At 45.2% G+C, this 21533-nt stretch overlaps 1 protein-coding gene across 5 annotated transcripts in view; it reads right to left on the bottom strand.

Moving 5' to 3' along the window:
* Nucleotides 1-21533, bottom strand: part of DOCK8 (dedicator of cytokinesis 8) — a 222054-nt gene that overhangs the window by 96229 nt on the left and 104292 nt on the right. For 4 of the 5 annotated variants that reach the window (XM_028748429.2, XM_077935898.1, XM_077935899.1 and 1 more), the window contains exons 15-18: nucleotides 20448-20565; nucleotides 19540-19610; nucleotides 1982-2120; nucleotides 1062-1163 (exon numbers count right to left, since the gene is read on the bottom strand). In XM_028748429.2, the coding sequence (XP_028604262.2) occupies nucleotides 1062-1163; nucleotides 1982-2120; nucleotides 19540-19610; nucleotides 20448-20565 (430 nt within the window). The remainder of the gene's footprint in view (nucleotides 1-1061; nucleotides 1164-1981; nucleotides 2121-19539; nucleotides 19611-20447; nucleotides 20566-21533) is intronic. The other variant, XM_077935900.1, reaches the window with a different exon arrangement.

A 21533-nucleotide genomic window follows, 5' to 3' on the forward strand; every position in this document is an offset into this window, starting at 1 on the left:
AAACCACTGAGCCTAGGACTTGCTGATCAGAAGGTCAGCGGTTTGAATCCCTGTGACGGGGTGAGCTCAAGTTGCTCAGTCCCTGCTCCTGCCAACCTAGCAATTCAAAAGCATGTCCAAGTGCACGGAGATAAATAGGTACCGCTCCAGCAGGAAGGTAAACAGAGTTTCCTTGCACTGCTCTGGTTTGCCAGAAGCGGCTTAGTCATGCTGGCCACATGACCTGGAAGCTGGATGCCGGCTCCCTCGGCCAATAAAGTGAGATGAGCGCTGCAACCCCAGAGTCAGCCACAACTGGACCTAATGGTTAGGGGTCCCTTTACCTTTACCTTTAGGCAACTTGTGGCCTGGACTTCATTTTATGCAGCCCCTTACACCTTGTTGTTGTTGTTAGAATTTATATACTGCCCTATACCCAGAGGTCTCAGTGCGGTTCACAGAACAAAATCAAAATACAAAATCACAAAATACATAATCAAAAACAAAAACACCCCCCTAAAAACCCCCCACATTTTAAAAGGGCCTAGGAAGCTTCCTCAGTCTTCCATCTTATCAGAGTTCTTTCCTTCCTATTTGTTTCCCTCCTTATTTTCCCCAAAGTGTTTTCTTCTTCCTTTTAATAAGTTTCAGAACAATTGGAAGGAGTGGCATTTTATTTGATAAAAAATAAATGCCCCCCCCCCCCAGCATGCCAGAGGAGGCTGGGCCCCCTAATATTCCGCAGCCTGGCAGGCCCCGTCAGGTTGCAGCTGCAACTAGGCCCCGTTGGGCTTCCTCCCACCATGTGACATCATGCATGCGTGCCAGCCCCCCCCCCCCCCAATATTGGGTGGAACTCGGCGTGCCTGCCACCCCCGTCTTTTATCCTGGATGCTTGACTTGGGGGAAAGTCAATCAATTGACTTGGACAATCTTTATTCCAGGTTAGATAATGCAGAACACTTTTGTCTCTCGGTCCCCTCTTGAGGGAAAGTGGCCCACCTCTGCATTATACTGAAAATAAAGTCGATCGTGTCTGTTTAAAAGGGGAGACTGTTTCTTTCTGTAGTTTTTCCCATTACCTCTGCTGAGTGCATGGAATAGTTGGCAGGCAGTCTATCCAAGGCAACAGGGAGGCAATAATGGCCTGTCTGGAGACGATCATTTAACAGAATTGGCAGCCACTGAAGAAATGAATGGAAAAACAGTGTTATATCATTACTTCATGTGATGCTGGATACTGATCTGGCTTAATTATATTCTTGAGTAAAATATTTAAATACCAACTGAGATTGTATTCCTTCCTATAGTGGATAATGTAAAGACTTTTACAGTCTAATTTCTTTGATAGCTACTTTGTAGACGTTATCTGGATCACTGCCACCATCTTTTGTTCTGTAAAAGTGATTAGTTCTGAACCAAAAATTATGAATAGCTTTTTAAGAGTCCAACCAAATGAAGGCAGATTACTCTTCTTGGTAGGCTATACATTTATACACCAGAGCTGCAGCTGCTCCTGGACGGAGTCATTCCTAGTTGGGATGACAGATGACATGCCACATGCCTATATGACAGGTGTGATATACATGTAAACCATGAGTTATATGTGGGATCTAAGACATGTACCCAGTCCATGCACTATCATATATGCAACAGATGCAACAGACACTGGCACACATGTCTGTGACCTATGCGTGTCTCATTTTCTTGTCATTTGAACTATGCTACATATGCCTTGCACATATATACAAGTGTATTGCAACTATGTTTCTAGTGCACTTTTGCCGTACACATTACAAACATGATAGTGTGGTGGATTATATTTCACTCATGCTCCTTTGAAATCTTGCATCCACGCATAAGAAATTCAAATAATTTTGCCTTTGGTTGAAAAAATCTTTTGCAAGTTTTGCAGGGGGAAATTGTTACAGTGGAACGTTGAGCTTTGTGGAAAATGTCTATTTCCTTAAGAACTTGCCAACATGAACCAAAATTGACCTACTGAATATCCCAGGAGAGTTTCTACACAGGCTCCTTGCTTTGGCTGACAACTGATGTGGTAAAATGTGAATAGCAGGTGATGTTTTTCTGTGAGTTTAGCTGGCAGCTTAATTTTCACTTCTTCATAGAAATCAGGAGATCTACATTTGAAAATATAAAACAAAACAAATATACGTAGCAGTGTTAAAGCCAAGTAGCAGAATTCCAACTTGACAGAGGAGGTGGAGAGGAGCCTGTGAACCTACAGTCTTCTCCTGGCTTTTTAAGCACTATGCAGCCATTGGCAACACTGTACCTTCATCAGCCACCTCTGAGGATTTCATATTTCAGTGCCACTATTTTTTTCAAAAAATCTTTGGTGGATCAGAAGAACAACTTTATTACATCAATTTCACCACTCCTTTTGCAGAAATATTGCTGTTCAGGAAGATGGTAATTCATACACCTTGTTCACCAACACAACCAGTCCCACCAAACTACTCAATATCCATCACGAAGATGTTCCATCCAGCAATTCCCAAGTGATGGCTGTCCAGCCTCTCATGTTGGCAAAAGAGCACAGCCTTCTGGCAGTGCAACAGTTGGGCAAAACTTTCTGACTAAAGCAGCAAAAAGAAGCAGCAAGCCTTGCTCTACCCAGGTGACCCTTCCTGATAAAGAGTCTGATACTAGGAGAAAAATGAAGAGAATGCTCCCATGCTAAAAATGTTGCCTTGAAGATTCCTGCCTCTACTGATTCATAGCCTCAGGGTGAATCAGTGGTCCATCAAGACTGGTATTGCTTGTTTAATAGCACCTGGTGTCCTAGACCAGGCATGTCCAACTTCCATCAAGGTTTGATCCACTTTCCAATATCAAAAACTGGTAGTGATCTACCACACTCTCCCATTGTCATTCTTCAACTTAAACATATTATATTTGGCTGAGCTTATGATAAAAATAACAACAAATGATAGTCGCTTCCATAAAACCTGAAGAGTTAGTTATAAATCAATATTTTTAACAAAATACATGCTACCTCCATCGGCTCTGCCTGCTCCACCCCCTGGCACAGCCCAAGTCCCAGCCTGCACCCCCATTTGCCAAAACAGGGTGCAGGCTAGGATCCAGTTCCTAATGGGGGGGCATCTGCCCCTCCCCCTCCTACCAGGCAGGGCGCAGCATTTCTGCAGGCATTTCCCCCCCCCCCCCAATGTGTGTGGGGGGACGGGACAAGAAATTTTCCGTACCAGGTACCACCTGACCTTGGTTTGCCACTGACTGAGGGCTTAAGATTGACTATTCCCGACTGATTATTTTCTTCCCTTTGCCATCTAATATTTAATCTAATATTTAAGAGCAACTGATGCAGCCATCTTAATCACTGATTTTCTTCCATAAATTGGCCTGTTTTTTTAAAACCCAACCCAATAATAATCATTCATTCATTCATTCATTTAAATTTCTATACCGCCTTTCATCTGAGGATCACAGGGTAGTTTACAATATAAAAACGCAAAAATACATAACCTAGTAACTAACAAAACAATATGTTTAAAAAAGCCACAGATTGTTTAATTAGCTAAAGGCCTGAGAGTTGAGGAATGTTTTTGCCTGGTGCTTAAAGATATGTAACAAAGGAACCAGGTGAGCCTCCCTGGCTATAGATTTTTTCTCATATATGAGGCCATAGATGGGTCAGCAAACTTTTGCAGCAGGGGGCCGGTCTACTGTCCCTCAGACCTTGTGGGGGGCTGGACCATATTTTTTAATAATAATAATAATAATAATAATAATAATAATAATAATAATAATAATATTTATACACCGCACATCTGGCTGAGTTTCCCCAGTCACTCCGGGCGGCTCCCAATCGAGAGTTAAAAACAATACAGCATTAAATATTTAAAACTTCCCTAAACAGGGCTGCCTTCAGATGTCTTTTAAAAATCGGATAGCTGCTTATTTCCTTGACCTCTGATGGGAGGGCGTTCCACAGAGTGGGGGCCACTACCGAGAAGGCCCTCTGTCTGGTTCCCTGTAACCTCACTTCTCACAATGAGGGAACCGCCAGAAGCCCCTCGGAGCTGGATCTCAGTGTCTGGGCTGAACGATGGGGGTGGAGACGCTCCTTTAGGTATACTGGGCTGAGGCTGTTTAGGGCTTTAAAGGTCAGCACCAACACTTTGAATTGTGCTTGGAAACGTATGGGGAGCCAATGTAGGTCTTTCAGGACCAGTGTTATATGGTCTCGGCAGCCACTCCCAGTCACCAGTCTAGCTGCTGCATTCTGGATTAATTGCAGTTTCTGGGTCACCCCACGTAGCCCCCCCCCAAAGGTAGCCCCACGTAGAGTATATTGCAGTAGTTCAAGTGGGAGATAACTAGAGCATGCACCACTCTGGCAAGACAGTCCACGGGCAGGTAGGGTCTCAGCCTGCGTACCAGAAGGAGCTGGTAGACAGCTGCCCTGGACACAGAATTGACCTGCCCCTCCATGGACAGCAGTGAGCCCAAAATGACTAACAGGCGGTGACCTGGTTCTTCAGTGGTGCAATTACCCCATTCAGGACCTGCCCCCCCCCGCCCCCCAAATAGTACTTCTGTCTTGTCAGGATTCAACCTCAATCTGTTAGCCGCGATCCATCCTTTAACTGCCTCCAGGCACTCACACAGGACCAAAAATTGCCTATGTAATCAGCCAGCCTGAAGGCAATGCCACTTATGGCTAGTAAGCACCATGCCCTATCAAATCTGAGCGAGTTTCTGCAGATGATGAATTGTACCTTTTGGAAGATGAAAAAATTATACAAGAAGCACGGAAAAAACTGTTGGAGTATTTTTCGGACAATATGAATAAAGGTACAAAGATGAGTACAGTTTGGGATGCAAGCAAGGCCGTAATGAGGGGATTTTTTATTCAACAGAATGCAATTAAAAACAAGAACAAAGAGAAAGGAAAGAAGGAAATCCTGAAACAAATAATGGACAATGAGCAAAAGTTAATTAAAAAACCGAACAACGTTAAAATAAAACAAACTATCAAAGCCCTGCAGACGCAATTCGCTATGATTATCAACAAGGAAGTGGAATGGAACATCAAAAAATTAAGACAAAGGAATTTTGAATTTGCAAACAAACCTGGTAAATTGCTGGCATGGCAAATCAAGAAAAGAAAGGAACAAAGTACAATCAACAAAATCATTGTGGACGGAGAGGAGATAGAGAATCCAAAAGGTATCAGAAAAGGATTCTTGGACTTTTACAAACATTTATATGCAAAACGAGAGAAAAATAATATGAAGAAAATAGAAAAATATTTACAAGAAAAAAAGGTGCAAAGGATCCCGACAGAAAAGAAAGACAGACTGAGTGCCCCGATTGAGAAAGAGGAAATAATACAAGTTATAAAAGAAATGAAAAAAGGGAAGGCACCAGGACCGGATGGGTTTACAGCGACTTATTATAAAGAAATGAGAGACTCTCTGACGGTACCACTTAAAGAATTTATGAATAACATTATGAAACAGCAGGACATACCAGGAACTTGGAAAGAAGCCTTTATCACACTTATACCAAAACAAGACGCGGATCTTACACAAGTGAAGAATTATAGACAGAACACAGAATTATAGACAAACACTGTGTTTGTTGAACACAGATTACAAGATCTTCTCGGGAATTTTGGCAAGAAGATTAAAAAAGATACTGCAGGAATTTATCCATGAAGATCAGGCGGGTTTCCTTCCTGGCAGACAGATGAAAGATAATGTGAGGAACATAATAAATATTTTGGAATATCTGACTGCCAGGAATGAGAAACAAGCCATTTTAATGTTTATAGATGCAGAGAAAGCGTTCGACAATATATCATGGGAATTTATGTTGAAAAATTTGGAAATGATGGAAGTTGGAGAGGACTTTTTCAATGGGATAAAGGCAATCTATTCAGAGCAAAGTGCAAAATTGATTGTAAATAATGTAATAACAGAAGAAGTAAAGATAAAGAAAGGTACAAGACAGGGATGTCCTCTCTCACCTTTGCTGTTTATAACGGTCCTGGAGGTCCTTCTAAGCTCAATTAGAGGAAATGAACAAATAAAGGGGGTCACAATAGGTCGAAACGAATACAAAGTAAAAGCCTTTGCCGATGATCTAGTAATTACGATAGAAGACCCGGCAAACAGTTTGAAAGAGGTGTTAAAGGAAATTGACCAATTTGGTAGGGTGGCCGGGTTTATCTTAAATAAAAGAAAAACCAAGTTAATGGGTAAGAATGTAGACCAGACTCTAATGGAAGAAATGCAAATAGAAACAGAGATGGAGATGGCAAAGAAGGTAAAATACTTAGGAATATGGTTAACCCCAAAGAATATTGATTTATATCAAAATAATTATGTAATGATCTGGAATGGCATTAAGAAAGACCTCGATGTTTGGGGTAGGATGAAATTATCCTTTTGGGGCAGAATCTCAACGATCAAGATGAGTGTGCTTCCAAAGATGGTATTCTTATTCCAAATGATTCCAATAATCAAAGGGACAAAGATCTTCAGAGAATGGCAAAAAGTGATATCAAGATATATGTGGCAGGGCAAAAAGCCAAGAATACAATTTAAGTTGTTAACTGATGTGAAGGAAAGAGGTGGCTTTGCCCTGCCAGATCTGAAACTATATTATGAAGCATCTTGTCTCTGTTGGTTAAAGGAGTGGATAACATTAAAAAATAATAAGTTGCTAGACCTTGAAGGTCATGATAATAGAATTGGTTGGCACGCCTATTTATGGTTGGGAAAGAAGAAAGCCCACAAAAGTTTTGAAAATCATATTTTTAGGGGTTCTTTAATAGAAGTATGGGAGAGGTACCAAAACATTCTGGAACCTAAAGTACCACATTGGTTGTCTCCACTGGAGATGATGAGTGTAAAGAAAATAAATATGAGACGGCACTGGATCACTTATGGAGACATAGTTATTAAGGAAGAAGGGAAATGGAAAATGAAGCCATACGAACAAGTTAAGGATCATGTACATGATTGGTTGCATTATCTTCAAATAAATGAAATGTTTAAAAAAGATTCTAAAGAAAGGGGATACATCGAAAGAGAGTCCAGATTTCAAATAGAGATAATAAATAATGATTATAAAATATTGTCCAAAATGTATAAAATGTTACTGGAATGGTTTACAAAGGATGAAGAGATTAAATCGGTCATGATACATTGGGCCAGAGATTTTGGTCATAATATACAATTAGCAGACTGGGAAAAAGTATGGAATGAAAATATGAAATTTACTGCATGTATGACGATAAAGGAAAACATAATGAAAATGGTATATAGATGGTATATCACCCCGGTTAAGCTTGCAAAAATGTTTAAAACATGTGATAAGTGTTGGAAATGTAAAGAAAAGGAAGGGTCTTTCTTTCATATGTGGTGGGAATGCAAGAAGGTGAAGGGCTTTTGGGAAATGATTTACAATGAGTTGAAAAAGATGTTTAAATACACATTTGTAAAGAAACCAGAAGCTTTTCTGTTAGGAATTACAGGAAGAGAAATTAATAGAAGTGACTTTAAACTTTTCCAATATGCAGTGACTGCGGCAAGAATTTTAATGGCCCAAAAGTGGAAACAAGAAGAACTACCGACAGTGGAAGAGTGGAGAATGAAACTTATGGATTTTGCAGAGTTAGATAAAATGACTGGGAAAATCAGATATAAGAAAGACCACAAGTTCACCGAGGACTGGAAAAAGTTTACGATTTATCTGGAAAATATCTGTGATGAACAGACAACGCTAGTTGGGTTTAAAGAGGCTTTGTGATGATAAAGGGTATTGTAAAAGAAATAAGAAGAGAGGATTTTATTAACTGGCAATATATTATAAAGAAAATGTGTAACAAACATATAAATATGAGGATTGTGGGAGGAACCGGTGGAAGTCAAAAATTTGTAATTTGTGAAATGGTAAATATGGAAATGTTTGAATAATTTGTAAAAGAAAAATCTGTTAAAAAATTTAATAATAATAATAATAAAGAATTGTATGTTTAAGAATGCAGCGGCAGAGCAGCAGCTGCTGAATCTACGCCAGGGCAAGAATTCTGTCTCTGCCTATTGTACTTCATTCAGCTTGTTAGTTCAAAAACTGGGCTGGCAGCTAGACAGTAAACCTGTGGCTGCACTGTACCAGGCAGGCTTGAGTGAATCAATTTTGGATGAGTTATCGAGAATAGGGCCTCTTGAATCCTTGGAAGAGCTTGTGCAATCGTCCTTGCAGCTGGGACTGAGAGAACACCAGAGGAGGACTTTTTACCATATGTGGTGGGATTGTAGCAAAAAAATTTGAAAATTGGGAAATGATATATAATGAGTTGAAGAAAATGTTCCATTTAACATTTCTAAAAAAAAACCTGAAGCATTTTTGTTAGGGATTGTAGGAAAAGACCTGCCAAGGAAATTGAAAAATATTTTCATGTATGTGACAACGGCGGCAAGAGTTTTAATAGCACAAGGATGGAAGAATGAAGACACTCCAACTAAAGAACTGTGGCAGGACAGGAATGGAGATCTGAGACTGTGTGCGTTTCATTATTGGAAGTTGAATTATACCATTTGGGAAAGAGAATTGCTTGCCATAAAGGAAGCTCTGGGTGTGTGGAGGCATCTGCTCAAAGCAGCCCAACACCCAGTAGAGGTGCACACCGACCACAAGAACTTGGAGTACTCGAGAACTGAGAGGCACCTGAATCAGAGACAGAGCCAATGGGCAGAGTTTTTTGCCCAATTCAACTTCCGGATAAGATATGTACCAGGACACCAAAATCAGAGAGCAGATGCTCCGTTCCAAAAGCCTGACTACTTGGAGGGAGAACCAGACACCGGGTTGAAATATATGTTGAAACCAGACCAACTGCAACTGGCAGCGGCATGGGTAGTGGACCTCGCAAAGTTTAAGAGGCAGACGGTAGCGGATGAGTTCGTACGAGATAAACTAGAAGCAATGTGAGGAAATGGGGACAGTGTTGAAGGCTTCAGTGAGAAAGACGGTTTACTGTTCAAGAGGGAGGCACTCTGTTTCGGCGGAAGAACTTCGGGCTCGCGTGCTACAAGTGTCATGATAACCCTACAGCAGGTCATTTTGGATACTACAAGGCACTGTATCAGCTCACGAGGCGATTCTGGTGGCCAAAAGTGCGAGAAGAGACAAAAGAGTATGTGAGAGTGTGAGAGACCTACCAGCGGGCAAAAACGCTGAGGGATTGCTACAGCTGCTTCCCACCCCACAAGGACCTTGGGAGACAGTCGCAATGGATTTCATCACAGATCTGCCAGAGTCAAGGAAACAGACCGTGATATGGGTGGTGGTGGTGGACTTATTCACAAAAATGGCGCAGATGTTGTGGACCACGTGTTTAAGTTGCACGGGTTGCCATTGAGGGTTATTTCAGACAGAGGTACACAATTCACTTCGCTGGTTTAGAAGATGATACAGCTGTTGGACATGGAAGTGTGCCTGACCTCATCAAGACACCCTCAAACCAATGGAGAGTTGGAAAGAACCAATGCAACGCTGCAACAGTACCTTTGCTGTTATGTTAATTATCAGCAGGAGGACTGGGTGGACAAGTTGGGACTGGCAGAGTTCGCCTACAATAATGCTGTGCCGCGTCAACCCAGCAAGCTCCATTTATAGCCTACAGACAACACCCAAGAGTGTTCCCAGACCCTTGGAGTAACCTGTCGGTGCCGGCGGCGGAGCACCTCGTGGAAGAAATGCAGACCTTACACGGATTATTGAGGGAGCAGCTAGACACCACCAAGGCAGTGTACAAGAGGAGTGTAGACGAGCATAGACGGTCAGGGCCTGAGATCAAGGTGGGAGATCAAGTATGGTTGTACACCAAGGACTTATCTCAGAAAGGGAGGTGCAAGAAGTTAGGACCACGAAGGGTAGGGATGTTTGAGGTAGTGGAACAAATTAATCCTGTATCGTTCCAGCTCAAACTACCAAATTCTATGAAAATACACCCCATATTCCATAGGGCTCTCCTATCACCGGTCACACCAGCCCATCAATATCAGAAACCTAGACAACCTCCTCCACTACAGGTAATGGTGGAGGGAGAGGAGATATATGAGATAGAAGCAATATTGGATTCTCAGCTCTGCAGGAGGAAGCTGCAATACTTAGTTGCCTGGAAAGGTTATGGGCCTGAGGATAATTATTGGCAGAAGGCAGAGGATGTGCATGCCCCATTATTGCAGAGAGAGTTCCACCACTGTTTCCTGCACAAGCCCAAACAAAGAGGGTGGAGGGAGGAAGCAGACTAGGTTACTAGTAGCAAGGAATCTCCAGAGGAAGAGGAATTGGCTGCACCTGAGTCTCCACCTCCAGAGGAGGAGGAATTAGCTGCATCTGAGACACCAAGAAGTAGGAGGCAATTAGAGCAGAGGCGGGCAAGGACGTGGCGTATATCTGGCCTGGGAGGGGTCAGAAACCAGTCGAGTCAACTGACTCCAATGGCGAAGGATGAGTTGTGGAAGCTGGGACTGCTGTAAGCCAGTTATTGAGAAATAAACCTCAGCTACTTAAACTGCCAGAGTCTTGTGTGGGAGAAGCGCTAAACCTGACATTGCCCAAGATTGGTAGATTTGAGACTGGGCAATAGTTGGCCATATTGGCTGGGTGTAAAGATTTTTTTTTAAAGAAGCGTTTTAATGACTGCCTCTTTCAGCGGGTCTGGGAAGGCTCCCTCCCAGAGGGAAGCATTCACCACCCCACAGTACCCATTGCCCAGCCCTTCCCCGCTCACTTTTATTAGCCAGGATGGGCAAAGATCAAGGAGACAGGTGGTCGGTTTTACTTATCTAAGCAGCCTGTCCCCTTCTTCGTAGGTAACAGATTGGAATTGATCCCATGTAACATGACTAGACAGGACTCCAGCACTCTCCCACCCTGGCCCTGCTCCCACAGTGGAGTCTACCTCCTTCTGAATCTGAGTGACTTTATCTGCAAAAAACTTTGCGAAAGCATTGCAGGAGATCTTGGGGTCTGTACCAGGCTCCGGCGACGAAGGTGGTTCCGCTAAATTGTGAACCACCTGAAAGAGTCTCCTGTTGTTGTTTTCTGCAGATGCAACAGAGGTGGTGAAGAAGGTCCTCTTCGCCATCGCCATTGCCACTTGGTAGGCTCCAGATTGAGCTCTAGGCTGTGTCTGGTCTGATTCAAAATGAGTTATCCGCCACCGGCACTCTAGCTGTGTCAGCAATTGTTTCATTGCGCTTGGCTCAGGGGAAAACCATGGGGCTGTCCAGGCTCCATGCAATCAGAGAGGGTGCTTCGGAACCAGACAGTCAATAGCCCTGGTTAACTCCGCATTCCAGAGGACAACCAGGGAATCAGCTGAGAGGCCATCAACATGGGATAAAACATGCCCTACCACTCCCTGGAAGCCAACTGGATCCATTAAGTGGCGGGGCGGACCATCCAAATCGGTCCCACCTCCCTGCAGAGGGGATGGGTCGCAGAGAAGTCCAGTTGCACCAGGAAGTGACCTGACCATGGCACTTCTTTTGTTTCGCTTTTACTTAGTGTCAGATCACCCACAACTGTAGAAGTGAACACCAGGTCCAAGGCATGTACACGGCTATGAGTTGGGCCAAACTTATTCAGGGACAGCCCCATGGAGGCCATGCTTTCCACGAAGTCCCGAGTGGCCCCTTGTAAGTTCGTGTCAGCATGGATGTTAAAATCCCCCAGGACAACCAAACTAGGTGTCTTCAGGAACACATCCGCCATGACCTGAAGCAGCTCGGGCAGGGAATCCTTGGTGCAGCAGTGAGGTTGGTACACGAAAAGGAATCCTGTACTGCCCCTATTACCCAACTTCCAGAACATGCACTCAGAAAACTGGGTCTTCCCAATAGGATGCCCAGGGTAAACTAGTGACTTCCTAAAAATCACTGCAAAAAATCCCACCCTGCCCACATGACCTGGGTTGCTATGCGTAAGAGAAACCTGGTGGACAAGCAGCTTCAAGGACAGGCCCATCTGCTTAATCCAACCAAGTCTCTGTGGATGGAGGTCAAATCCTCCATCCACAATCAGGTCGTGGATGGCAGTGAATCATTGATATGGCATTGCAGAGCACCACATTCAGGTCATGTGGGTTTCCCTTGCTGATTCCAGTATCCTTCCGGTCAGGACCAGACCTGGAGGCAGGGATAGTCTTCAAAAAACAACTAAACCTGCCTCTTCAGTAATGACACGGACTGGTCCTGGCGTAATGGCTCCTCTTGCGCGTGATCACTAAGATCGGGTGCCCCAATACATCCCCCCTTGGCACCTGCCCCAGCTATTCTGTTGGCTGAGGCCCACGCCCAGGCAGCCCTGAGCCTTTCCCCTTAAAAAGCAAAATACAAACTATACAATAACTTAACAAAATAGTGAAAGTAAAAACAAAGCAAGAACCAATTATGCTAAAATTAAACTACTCCCCACCCCGACTAAACATTTGTCCCTCCCCAAACAAAAAGAAAATAATAAAATAAAATAATATTTTTAAAAACCCACCATTTGAGGTGCAGCAGATTAAGAACACTTTTTAAAATTTTAGAAACATTTTTGCCACTTGCTGCAGAGAGCTGCTCAGGGTATTAGTGAGTGTAGGCCCCGCCCCCTAGGCCCGATGGAATTGGCTGGAGGAGGGAGCGGTCTTCCCAAACACTCACAGGAGCAGCAGCAGTGCTCTGGAGCCATCTCTGGAGCCTCTTAAGCTGTGGCAGTGAACAAATTTCACCTGCCCACAAAGAGGCCTGAAGCTGCTTTGCTTTACCTGCTCCAGTTGTCGTCCCAATAGCTGCAGTTGGGCTTCTCCAGCCAGCCAGGTGCCATGGCTGGGTAGGAAGCTGAGTTGGCCAGCGAAGACAGAAGCAACAGCCCCGGCGGAGGAGCCGTGGATGGAGGTAGGGCAACTGGAGGACTCCCCTGAGTGAGTGCCTGAGGGCCCTGCTCTTGCCACTTACCATCTGGCCTGGGGCGGGGCCTGAAGCCTCATAAGGACTGCCTGCTGCTTGCTGCCTGCTGCCCAGGAGGACTCCCCTGAGTGAGTGCTTGAGGGCCCTGCTCTTGCCACTTACCATCTGGCCTGGGGCGGGGCCTGAAGCCTCATAAGGACGGCGTGCTGCTTGCTGCCGCTGCCCAGGAGGACTCCCCTGAGTGAGTGCCTGAGGGCCCTGCTCCTTCCTGCCACTTACCATCTGGCCTGGGGCGGGGCCTGAAGCCTCATAAGGACTGCGTGCTGCTTGCTGCCTGCTGCCCAGGAGGACTCCCCTGAGTGAGTGCCTGAGGGCCCTGCTCCTTCCTGCCACTTACCATCTGGCCTGGGGCGGGGCCTGAAGCCTCATAAGGACTGCGTGCTGCTTGCTGCCACTGCCCAGGAGGACTCCCCTGAGTGAGTGCCTGAGGGCCCTGCTCTTGCCACTTACCATCTGGCCCAGGGCGGGGCCTGACAGGCCTCACTAGGACAGTTGTTATTGCCGGAGGGGCACAGAGTGTTTTTAAAGTGTTTTTTAAAAAAATTTCTTTTGGATTTTTGTATTTGGGGGGTGGGATGGATGTTTGGTTGGGCTTGGGGAATTATTTTTTATTCTGATGTTTTTGTAATTTTTACATTTTTTTGTTTGTATTGTTTTATTGGTTTGGTTTGTTTGTTTAAAGTCTTATTTTGATCTTAGGGGGAGGGGTCAGGGCTGCCGGGGAGTGGGCACCAGCCCACAAAATGGCTGGGGCATGTTCCACAGGGGGGGATGCACTGGGGCAACCGATCTCAGTGATCACGGGTAGGAGGAGGAGTTACGCTAAGACTAGACCATGTCATTACAGAGGGGGCAGGTTTAGTCGTTGTCTGAGGACTATTCCTGCCTCCGGGTCTGGTCCTGACCGGATGGATACTAGAATCAGCAAGGGATACCCACATGACCTGAAGGTGCTGCTGTGCAATGCCAGGTCAATGATTCATAAGACCACTGCCATCCATGACTTGATCATGGATGGAGGACTTGACCTGGCATGTGTAACAGAGACTTGGTTGGATGAAGCAGATGGGCCTGTCCTTGCCGCTGCTTGTCCACCAGGTTTCTCTTACGCACAGCAACCCAGGTCATGTGGGCGGGGAGGGGGGGTTGCAGTGATTTTTAGGAAGTCATTAGTTTGCACCAGGCGTCCTATTGGGAAGACCCAGTTTTCCGAGTGCATGTTCTGGAAGTTGGGCAATAGGGGCAGTACAGGATTCCTTTTGGTGTACCGACCTCCCCGCTGCACCAAGGATTCCCTGCCCGAGCTGCTTCAGGTCGTGGCGGATGTTCTCCTGGAGACACCTAGCTTGGTCGTCCTAGGGGATTTTAACATCCATGCCAACACGACCTTACAAGGGGCCGCTCGGGACTTCGTGGAAAGCATGGCCTCCATGGGGCTGTCCCTGAATAAGTCTGGCCCAACCCATAGCCACGGACATGCCTTGGACCTGGTGTTTACCTCTATGGATGTTGGTGATCTGACACTAAGTAAAAGCGAAACGAAAGAAGTGCCATGGTCAGATCACTTCCTGGTGCAACTGGACTTCTCTGCGACCCATCCCCTCTGCAGGGAGGTGGGACCAATTCGGATGGTCCGCCCCCGCCACTTAATGGATCCAAATGGTTTCCAGAGAGTGGTAGGAGATGCTTTATCCCATGTTGATGGCCTTTCAGCTGATTCCCTGGTGGCCCGCTGGAATGTGGAGTTAACCAGGGCTATTGACTGTTTGGCTCCGAAGCGCCCTCTCTGATTGCATGGAGCCCGGACAGCCCCGTGGTTTTCCACGGATCTGAGGGCAATGAAACAATTGTTGAGACGGCTAGAGCGCCGGTGGCGGATAACTTATTCCAAATCTGACCGGACACAGGTTAGAGCTCAACGTCGAGCCTACCAAGTGGCGATAGCGACGGCAAAGAAGAATTTCTTCACCGCCTCTATTGCATCTGCAGAAAACAGCAGCAGGAGACTTTTTCAGGTGGTTCACAATTTAGCGGAACCACCTGCAACATCGGGGCCCAGTACGGGCCACATGTTCTCCTGCAATGATTTTGCAAAGTTTTTTGCAGATAAAATCGCTCAGATTCGGGAAGAAGTAGACTCCACCGTGGGAGCAGGGCCGGGGCGGGAGAGTGCTAGAGTTCTGTCTAGTCAAGTTGAGTGGGATCAATTCCAATCTGTTACCTCCGAGGATGTGGACAGGCTGCTTGGACGAGTGAAACCAACCACCTGTCTCCTGGATCCTTGCCCATCCTGGCTTATAAAAGCTAGCCGGGAAGGACTGAGCGATGGGCTTCGTGGGGTGGTGAATGCTTCCCTCCGTGAGGGAGCCTTCCCAGACCCGCTGAAAGAGGCGGTTATTAAACCGCTTCTTAAAAAACCATCTTTAGATGCGGCCACGATGGCCAACTATCGCCCAGTCTCAAATCTTCCATTCTTGGGCAAGGTGATTGAGCGAGCGGTTGCCGAACAACTCCAGGCACGCCTGGAAGAAGCGGACCATTTGGATCCCTTCCAGTCGGGATTCAGGCCTCATCATGGGACTGAAACTGCCTTGGTCGCACTGGTTGATGATCTCCGGCGGGCTAGGGACAAAGGTGAGAGCTGTTTCCTAGTTCTGCTGGATCTCTCAGCGGCGTTTGATACCATCGACCATAACATCCTTCTGGACCGTCTTCAGGGGCTGGGAGCTGGAGGCACTGTCATACAGTGGTTCCGCTCCTTCCTCCTGGGCCGTGTTCAGAAAGTGGTGGTGGGGGATGAGTGTTCAGACCCCTGGGCTCTCACTTGTGGGGTGCCTCAGGGTTCTGTCCTCTCCCCCATGCTTTTCAACATTTACATGCAGCCGCTGGGAGAGATCATCAGGAGGTTTGGGCTGGGTGTTCATCAGTATGCGGATGATACCCAGCTCTACCTCTCTTTTAAATCAGAACCAGTGAGGGCAGTGAAGGTCCTGTGTGAGTGTCTGGAGGCGGTTGGAGGATGGATGGCGGCTAACAGATTGAGGTTGAATCCTGACAAGACAGAAGTACTGTTTTTGGGGGACAGGAGGCGGGCAGGTGTGGAGGATTCCCTGGTCCTGAATGGGGTAACTGTGCCCCTGAAGGACCAGGTGCGCAGCCTGGGAGTCATTTTGGACTCACAGCTGTCCATGGAGGCACAGGTCAAATCTGTGTCCAGGGCAGCTGTTTACCAGCTCCATCTGGTACGTAGGCTGAGACCCTATCTGCCTGCAGACTGTCTCGCCAGAGTGGTGCATGCTCTGGTTATCTCCCGCTTGGACTACTGCAATGCACTCTACGTGGGGCTACCTTTGAAGGTGACTCGGAAACTACAACTAATCCAGAATGCGGCAGCTAGACTGGTGACTGGGGGCGGCCGCCGAGACCATATAACACCGGTCTTGAAAGACCTACATTGGCTCCCAGTACGTTTCCAAGCACAATTCAAAGTGTTGGTGCTGACCTTTAAAGCCCTAAACGGCCTCGGTCCAGTATACCTGAAGGAGCGTCTCCACCCCCATCATTCTGCCCGGACGCTGAGGTCCAGCGCCGAGGGCCTTCTGGCGGTTCCCTCATTGCGAGAAGCAAAGCTACAGGGAACCAGGCAGAGGGCCTTCTCGGTAGTGGCGCCCGCCCTGTGGAACGCCCTTCCAGCAGATGTCAAAGCGATAAACAACTACCTGACATTCAGAAGACATCTTATGGCAGCCCTGTTCAGGGAAGTTTTTAACGTGTGATATTTTACTGTATTTTTGGTTTTTATGGAAGCTGCCCAGAGTGGCTGGGGAGGCCCAGCCAGATGGGCGGGGTATAAATAAATTATTATTATTATTATTATTATTATTATTATTATTATTATTATTACTGGGGCATCGCTGGAGCTTTTACTCACCACCTCCTGCTGCTGCTGCTTCCGCTTCCTGAGAGGAATCGCAGAGAAGACAGAGCCACCCACCAACGCACAAGCGACAGCCACAGCCACTGCAACAACCCACCTGAACGCCATGGGAGGAATGAAGGAGGGAGGCAGCCAGGCAGGTGGCAATGAAGAAAGTGTGCGGAAAAGGGGCACAGAGAAGGAAGGAAGGGCAGACTGAGGGAGGAGGAGGAAAGCGCAGCAGCAGCTGGCAGCCAGTGTCACACACACCCTTCACAGCGTTGCCCGGCGTGGGACAAGATTGCTCCATCCCTGAGGAGTAAAACGCTGCCATGTGAGGGAGAGGGAAAGTACGTGCGTGCTGGCAATCCACGTGGCAATTCCCGGACCATCCGCGGGCCGGATCTAGAAGGCAATTGGGCCCAAAGAATCATGGCAAGGAAAATTGATGGACTATGCAGAACTGGCAAAATTGACATATAAGCTTTGGTCAAATCTGAAGCTTTCCTTGTTGGGTCGAATTGCAGCTATAAAGATGAATGTATTGCCTAGAATGTTGTTTTTGTTTCAAACACTGCAAATTGTGGACAGGATGGATTGTTTCAGGAAGTGGCAGAAAGATATTTCTAAATTTGTCTGGCAGGGCAAGAAGCCCAGGATAAAATTTAAGATATTAACTGATGCAAAAGAAAGGGGTGGATTTGCCCTGCCAGATTTTAAACTTTATTATGAATCAGCAGCGTTTTGCTGGCTGAAAGACTGGCTGCTTCTTGAGAACACAGACATTTTGGATTTAGAAGGTTTTAATAACATTTTTGGGTGGCATGCATATTTGTGGTATGACAAGGTTAAAGCACATAAAACATTCAAAAACCATATTGTCAGGAGAGCTTTGTTTAATGTTTGGATTAGATACAAGGATTTACTGGAAAATAAAACCCCAAGGTGGCTGTCGCCAATGGAAGCGAAGCCTCAGAAAAAGCTTAATATGGAGGCCAAATGGCCGAAATATGGGGAGATTTTGGAACAAGAAGGAGATAGATTGAGACTGCAGAGTTTTGAGAAATTAAAAAACAAGGTGCAAGATTGGCTACATTATTTTCAGATAACGGAGGCCTATAATTTGGATAAGAAAATTGGCTTCCAGGTGGAAAAATCTAAATTGGAAACAGAATTGTTAGAACCTAAAACTAAGATTTTGTAAAAAATGTATAACTTGCTGTTGAAATGGAACACTCAGGATGAGACGGTTAAATCTGCTATGATTAAATGGGCTCAAGATGTTGGACATAACATCATGTTTGCTGACTGGGAACAGTTGTGGACCACAGGAATGAAATTTACGGCATGTAATGCCTTAAGAGAAAATATTATGAAAATGATATATAGGTGGTACATGACCTCAGTCAAGCTTGCAAAAATCTACCATTTGCCCGATAATAAATGTTGGAAATGTAAAGAAAATGAAAGTACATGTTTTCACCTTTGGTGGACGTGCCCTAAGATTAAGGCTTTCTGGGAAATGATTTATAATGAATTGAAAAAGGTACTTAAATATACCTTTGAGAAGAAACCAGAGGCCTTTCTCTTGGGCATGGTCGGCCAGTTGGTGTTAAAAAAAGATAGAACTTTTTTATGTACGCTACAACAGCAGCAAGAATACTTATTGCAAAGTATTGGAAGATGCAAGATACTCTGGAAGAATAGCAGATGAAGTTGATTGACTGTATGGGATTGGCAGAAATGACTGGCAGAATCCGCGACCAGGGAGAAGAGTCGGCAGAAGAAGATTGGAAGAAATTTAAGGACTATTTACAGAAATATTGCAATATTAAGGAATGTTGAATGATGTTGGATTGAAATTAAGTGGTTTCTAGCTGTAATGGTATAAAAGGTTATGAAAAAACGGTTATTTTAAGGTAAATGTTTAAGTTTCAAGAAGATGGATAAAAAATAAAGTGTTATTTAGTGGTAATCTTATGAGATAAGTATTTGCTGAACAAATAATTTGAACTAGAAAACAGGAAGGGGAGGTATGAGGAGGTCAGTGAAATATGTTATTGAAAATAAGTTGTGAAAGATATGTGTTTTTAATATCTTTTTTATTTTTGTTTTTGCATTTTTCTCTTTGTTTCTATAAAATTGAAAACCTTAATAAATATCTTATAAAATAAAACAAAAACAAAATTGACATATAAGCTATGGGAGAAGGATAACTGTGACTTTAAGGATGAATGGGAACCTTTCACAAAGTATCTGAAGACGCAACAAAGTGAATTGGACTCCTTGGCAGGTTTTGAATAAACATCCACAATTTTTTTTACTGATAATAATCAGCTAAACAGTTTGAGGATCTATACAACTTTGTAACATGCAGAAAATAGCAATATTAGAGAAACCAAAGACTGGAACTGAGGGAAGTCGAGAGGTGGGGTGGGGGTGGGGTTCTGGGGGGGAGGGGGAGGGAGGAAAAATGGGGGGGGGAATAAGGATATGTTTTTGGATAATATGTCTTGTTATAACTTTGAATAAAAAATAAATAAATAGAAGGCAATTGGGCCTGATCTGGCCTGCGGGCCTTAGTTTGCCGACCCATGCCATAGATGGTAATGATAACCTTACTTGTTATGATATGTAACAGGTGTGCAAACTTCTGCAACAAATTCTGGACCTGAGGATTTCCCAAAAATGACCTACATGACAAAACATAAATACATTAAACAACATTAATTAAAAAGTGACCAAGACATAAAGATATGGTTATAACATAATGCATCAATATTAGGCATTCATTTGAAGACAGGGTCAGGTTTGGATCAGGCTCAGGACATGTAAACGCTAATTTAAAATATAAAAACTAAAGTTGACTTGTTAACAAAAATCGCTTTAATTGGTTGTAATGGTTCTAGGGGTTGCTTGTGTGTAAATCAACGCCACCCTTGGCTGGTTGCCTGAATGAACCCTTTCTGTCTGGACAGCCACGCGCCCGTGGCTGTCTCAATCGCTGGCAGAATCCGTTAGTGGGCGTTTCTTGAACTTCTTCCAGCAAAGAAGCTCTTTGACGCCTAGTCTCCACCTACTTTCCCTGCGCGGAGGGTGTGGGCATCGGAGGACCCGTGCTCTCCCCACTGGTTCCCGGCGAGGAGTCTTGGAGCCACCTCGCCGATTCCCCCATCTGCCCCCCTTCTCCACTGGTGTTACGCTGATTTCCTTCCCCAGAAGATGTGCTGCTTCTCTCCCTCCGGAATCCCTCTGGAGCCCTCCCTCTCCCTCTCCCTCTGGCTCCGATGGCAGTTCCCTGACATTGGTAGTACATGAACATTTAAAAAATATTTATTATTGCATTTAGATCTCACCATAGTTGATTTCAGCTTTTATTAGCTCGGCTACTATCTGATCTGTTTTGCCACCTAGTAAATATATGTTGTTATAAATTGGCTCAGTCTTACCCTGAAATTAATGGACTACTTTTGAATTTAAAATGCTGCCTATTTTTATTTTGGCTAGAAATGCACAATAAACAATCTTACCGGCATTGCACAGGCAGGGTCTTCTCCACACATAAACTGTATCTTAATGGTAATATTCCGGCCTGAAGCCAGGCGGTTTGCAAAATTCAGCCGTTGTGGATACACATATAGAAGATTTCTGGGGGGAAATGAAATTTCAGAAAACCAAGAGATAATTTTATGTCACTTTTGTATTTGTTTAGAATTCTGTCCTGCCATTTGATACCCCAAATATTCCTGATGCAGCACGTGTGAAAGGAGTTGAGGTGTCACTCCTGACGGTTTTAACTTGCCCCACACTGCACCAACTTGGGCCCCACACCATGGGAGCCCAGCATGCATACACTTCCAGTAATAATAATAATAATAATAATAATAATAATAATAATAATAATTTATTATTTGTACCCCGCCCATCTGGCTGGGTTTCCCCAGCCACTCTGGGCGGCTTCCAACAAAGATGAAAAATAAACTAAAATGTCACATATTAAAAACTTCACTGAACAGGGCTGCCTGGTAAACACCAGGTCCAAAGCATGTCCGTGGCTATGTGTTGGGCCAGACTTATTCAGGGACAGCCCCATGGAGGCCATGCTTTCCACGAAGTCCCGAGCAGCCCCTTGTAAGGTCGCGTCGGCATGGATGTTAAAGTCCCCCAGGACAACCAAGCTAGGTGTCTCCAGGAGAACATCCGCCACAACCTGAAGCAGCTCGGGCAGGGAATCCTTGGTGCAGTGGGGAGGTCAGTACACCAAAAGGAATCCTGTACTGCCCCTATTGCCCAACTTCCAGAACATGCACTCGGAAAACTGGGTCTTCCCAATAGGACGCCTGGTGCAAACTAATGACTTCCTAAAAATCACTGCAACCCCCCCTCCCCGCCCACATGACCTGGGTTGCTGTGCGTAAGAGAAACCTGGTGGACATGCGGCGGCAAGGACAGGCCCATCCGCTTCATCCAACCAAGTCTCTGTTACACATGCCAGGTCAAGTCCTCCATCCATGATCAAGTCATGGATGGCAGTGGTCTTATTAATCATTGACCTGGCGTTGCACAGCAGCACCTTCAGGTCATGTGGGTATCCCTTGCTGATTCTAGTATCCATC

This window comes from Podarcis muralis, chromosome 11 (genome assembly GCF_964188315.1).
Source record: "Podarcis muralis chromosome 11, rPodMur119.hap1.1, whole genome shotgun sequence".
NCBI lineage: Eukaryota > Metazoa > Chordata > Lepidosauria > Squamata > Lacertidae > Podarcis > Podarcis muralis.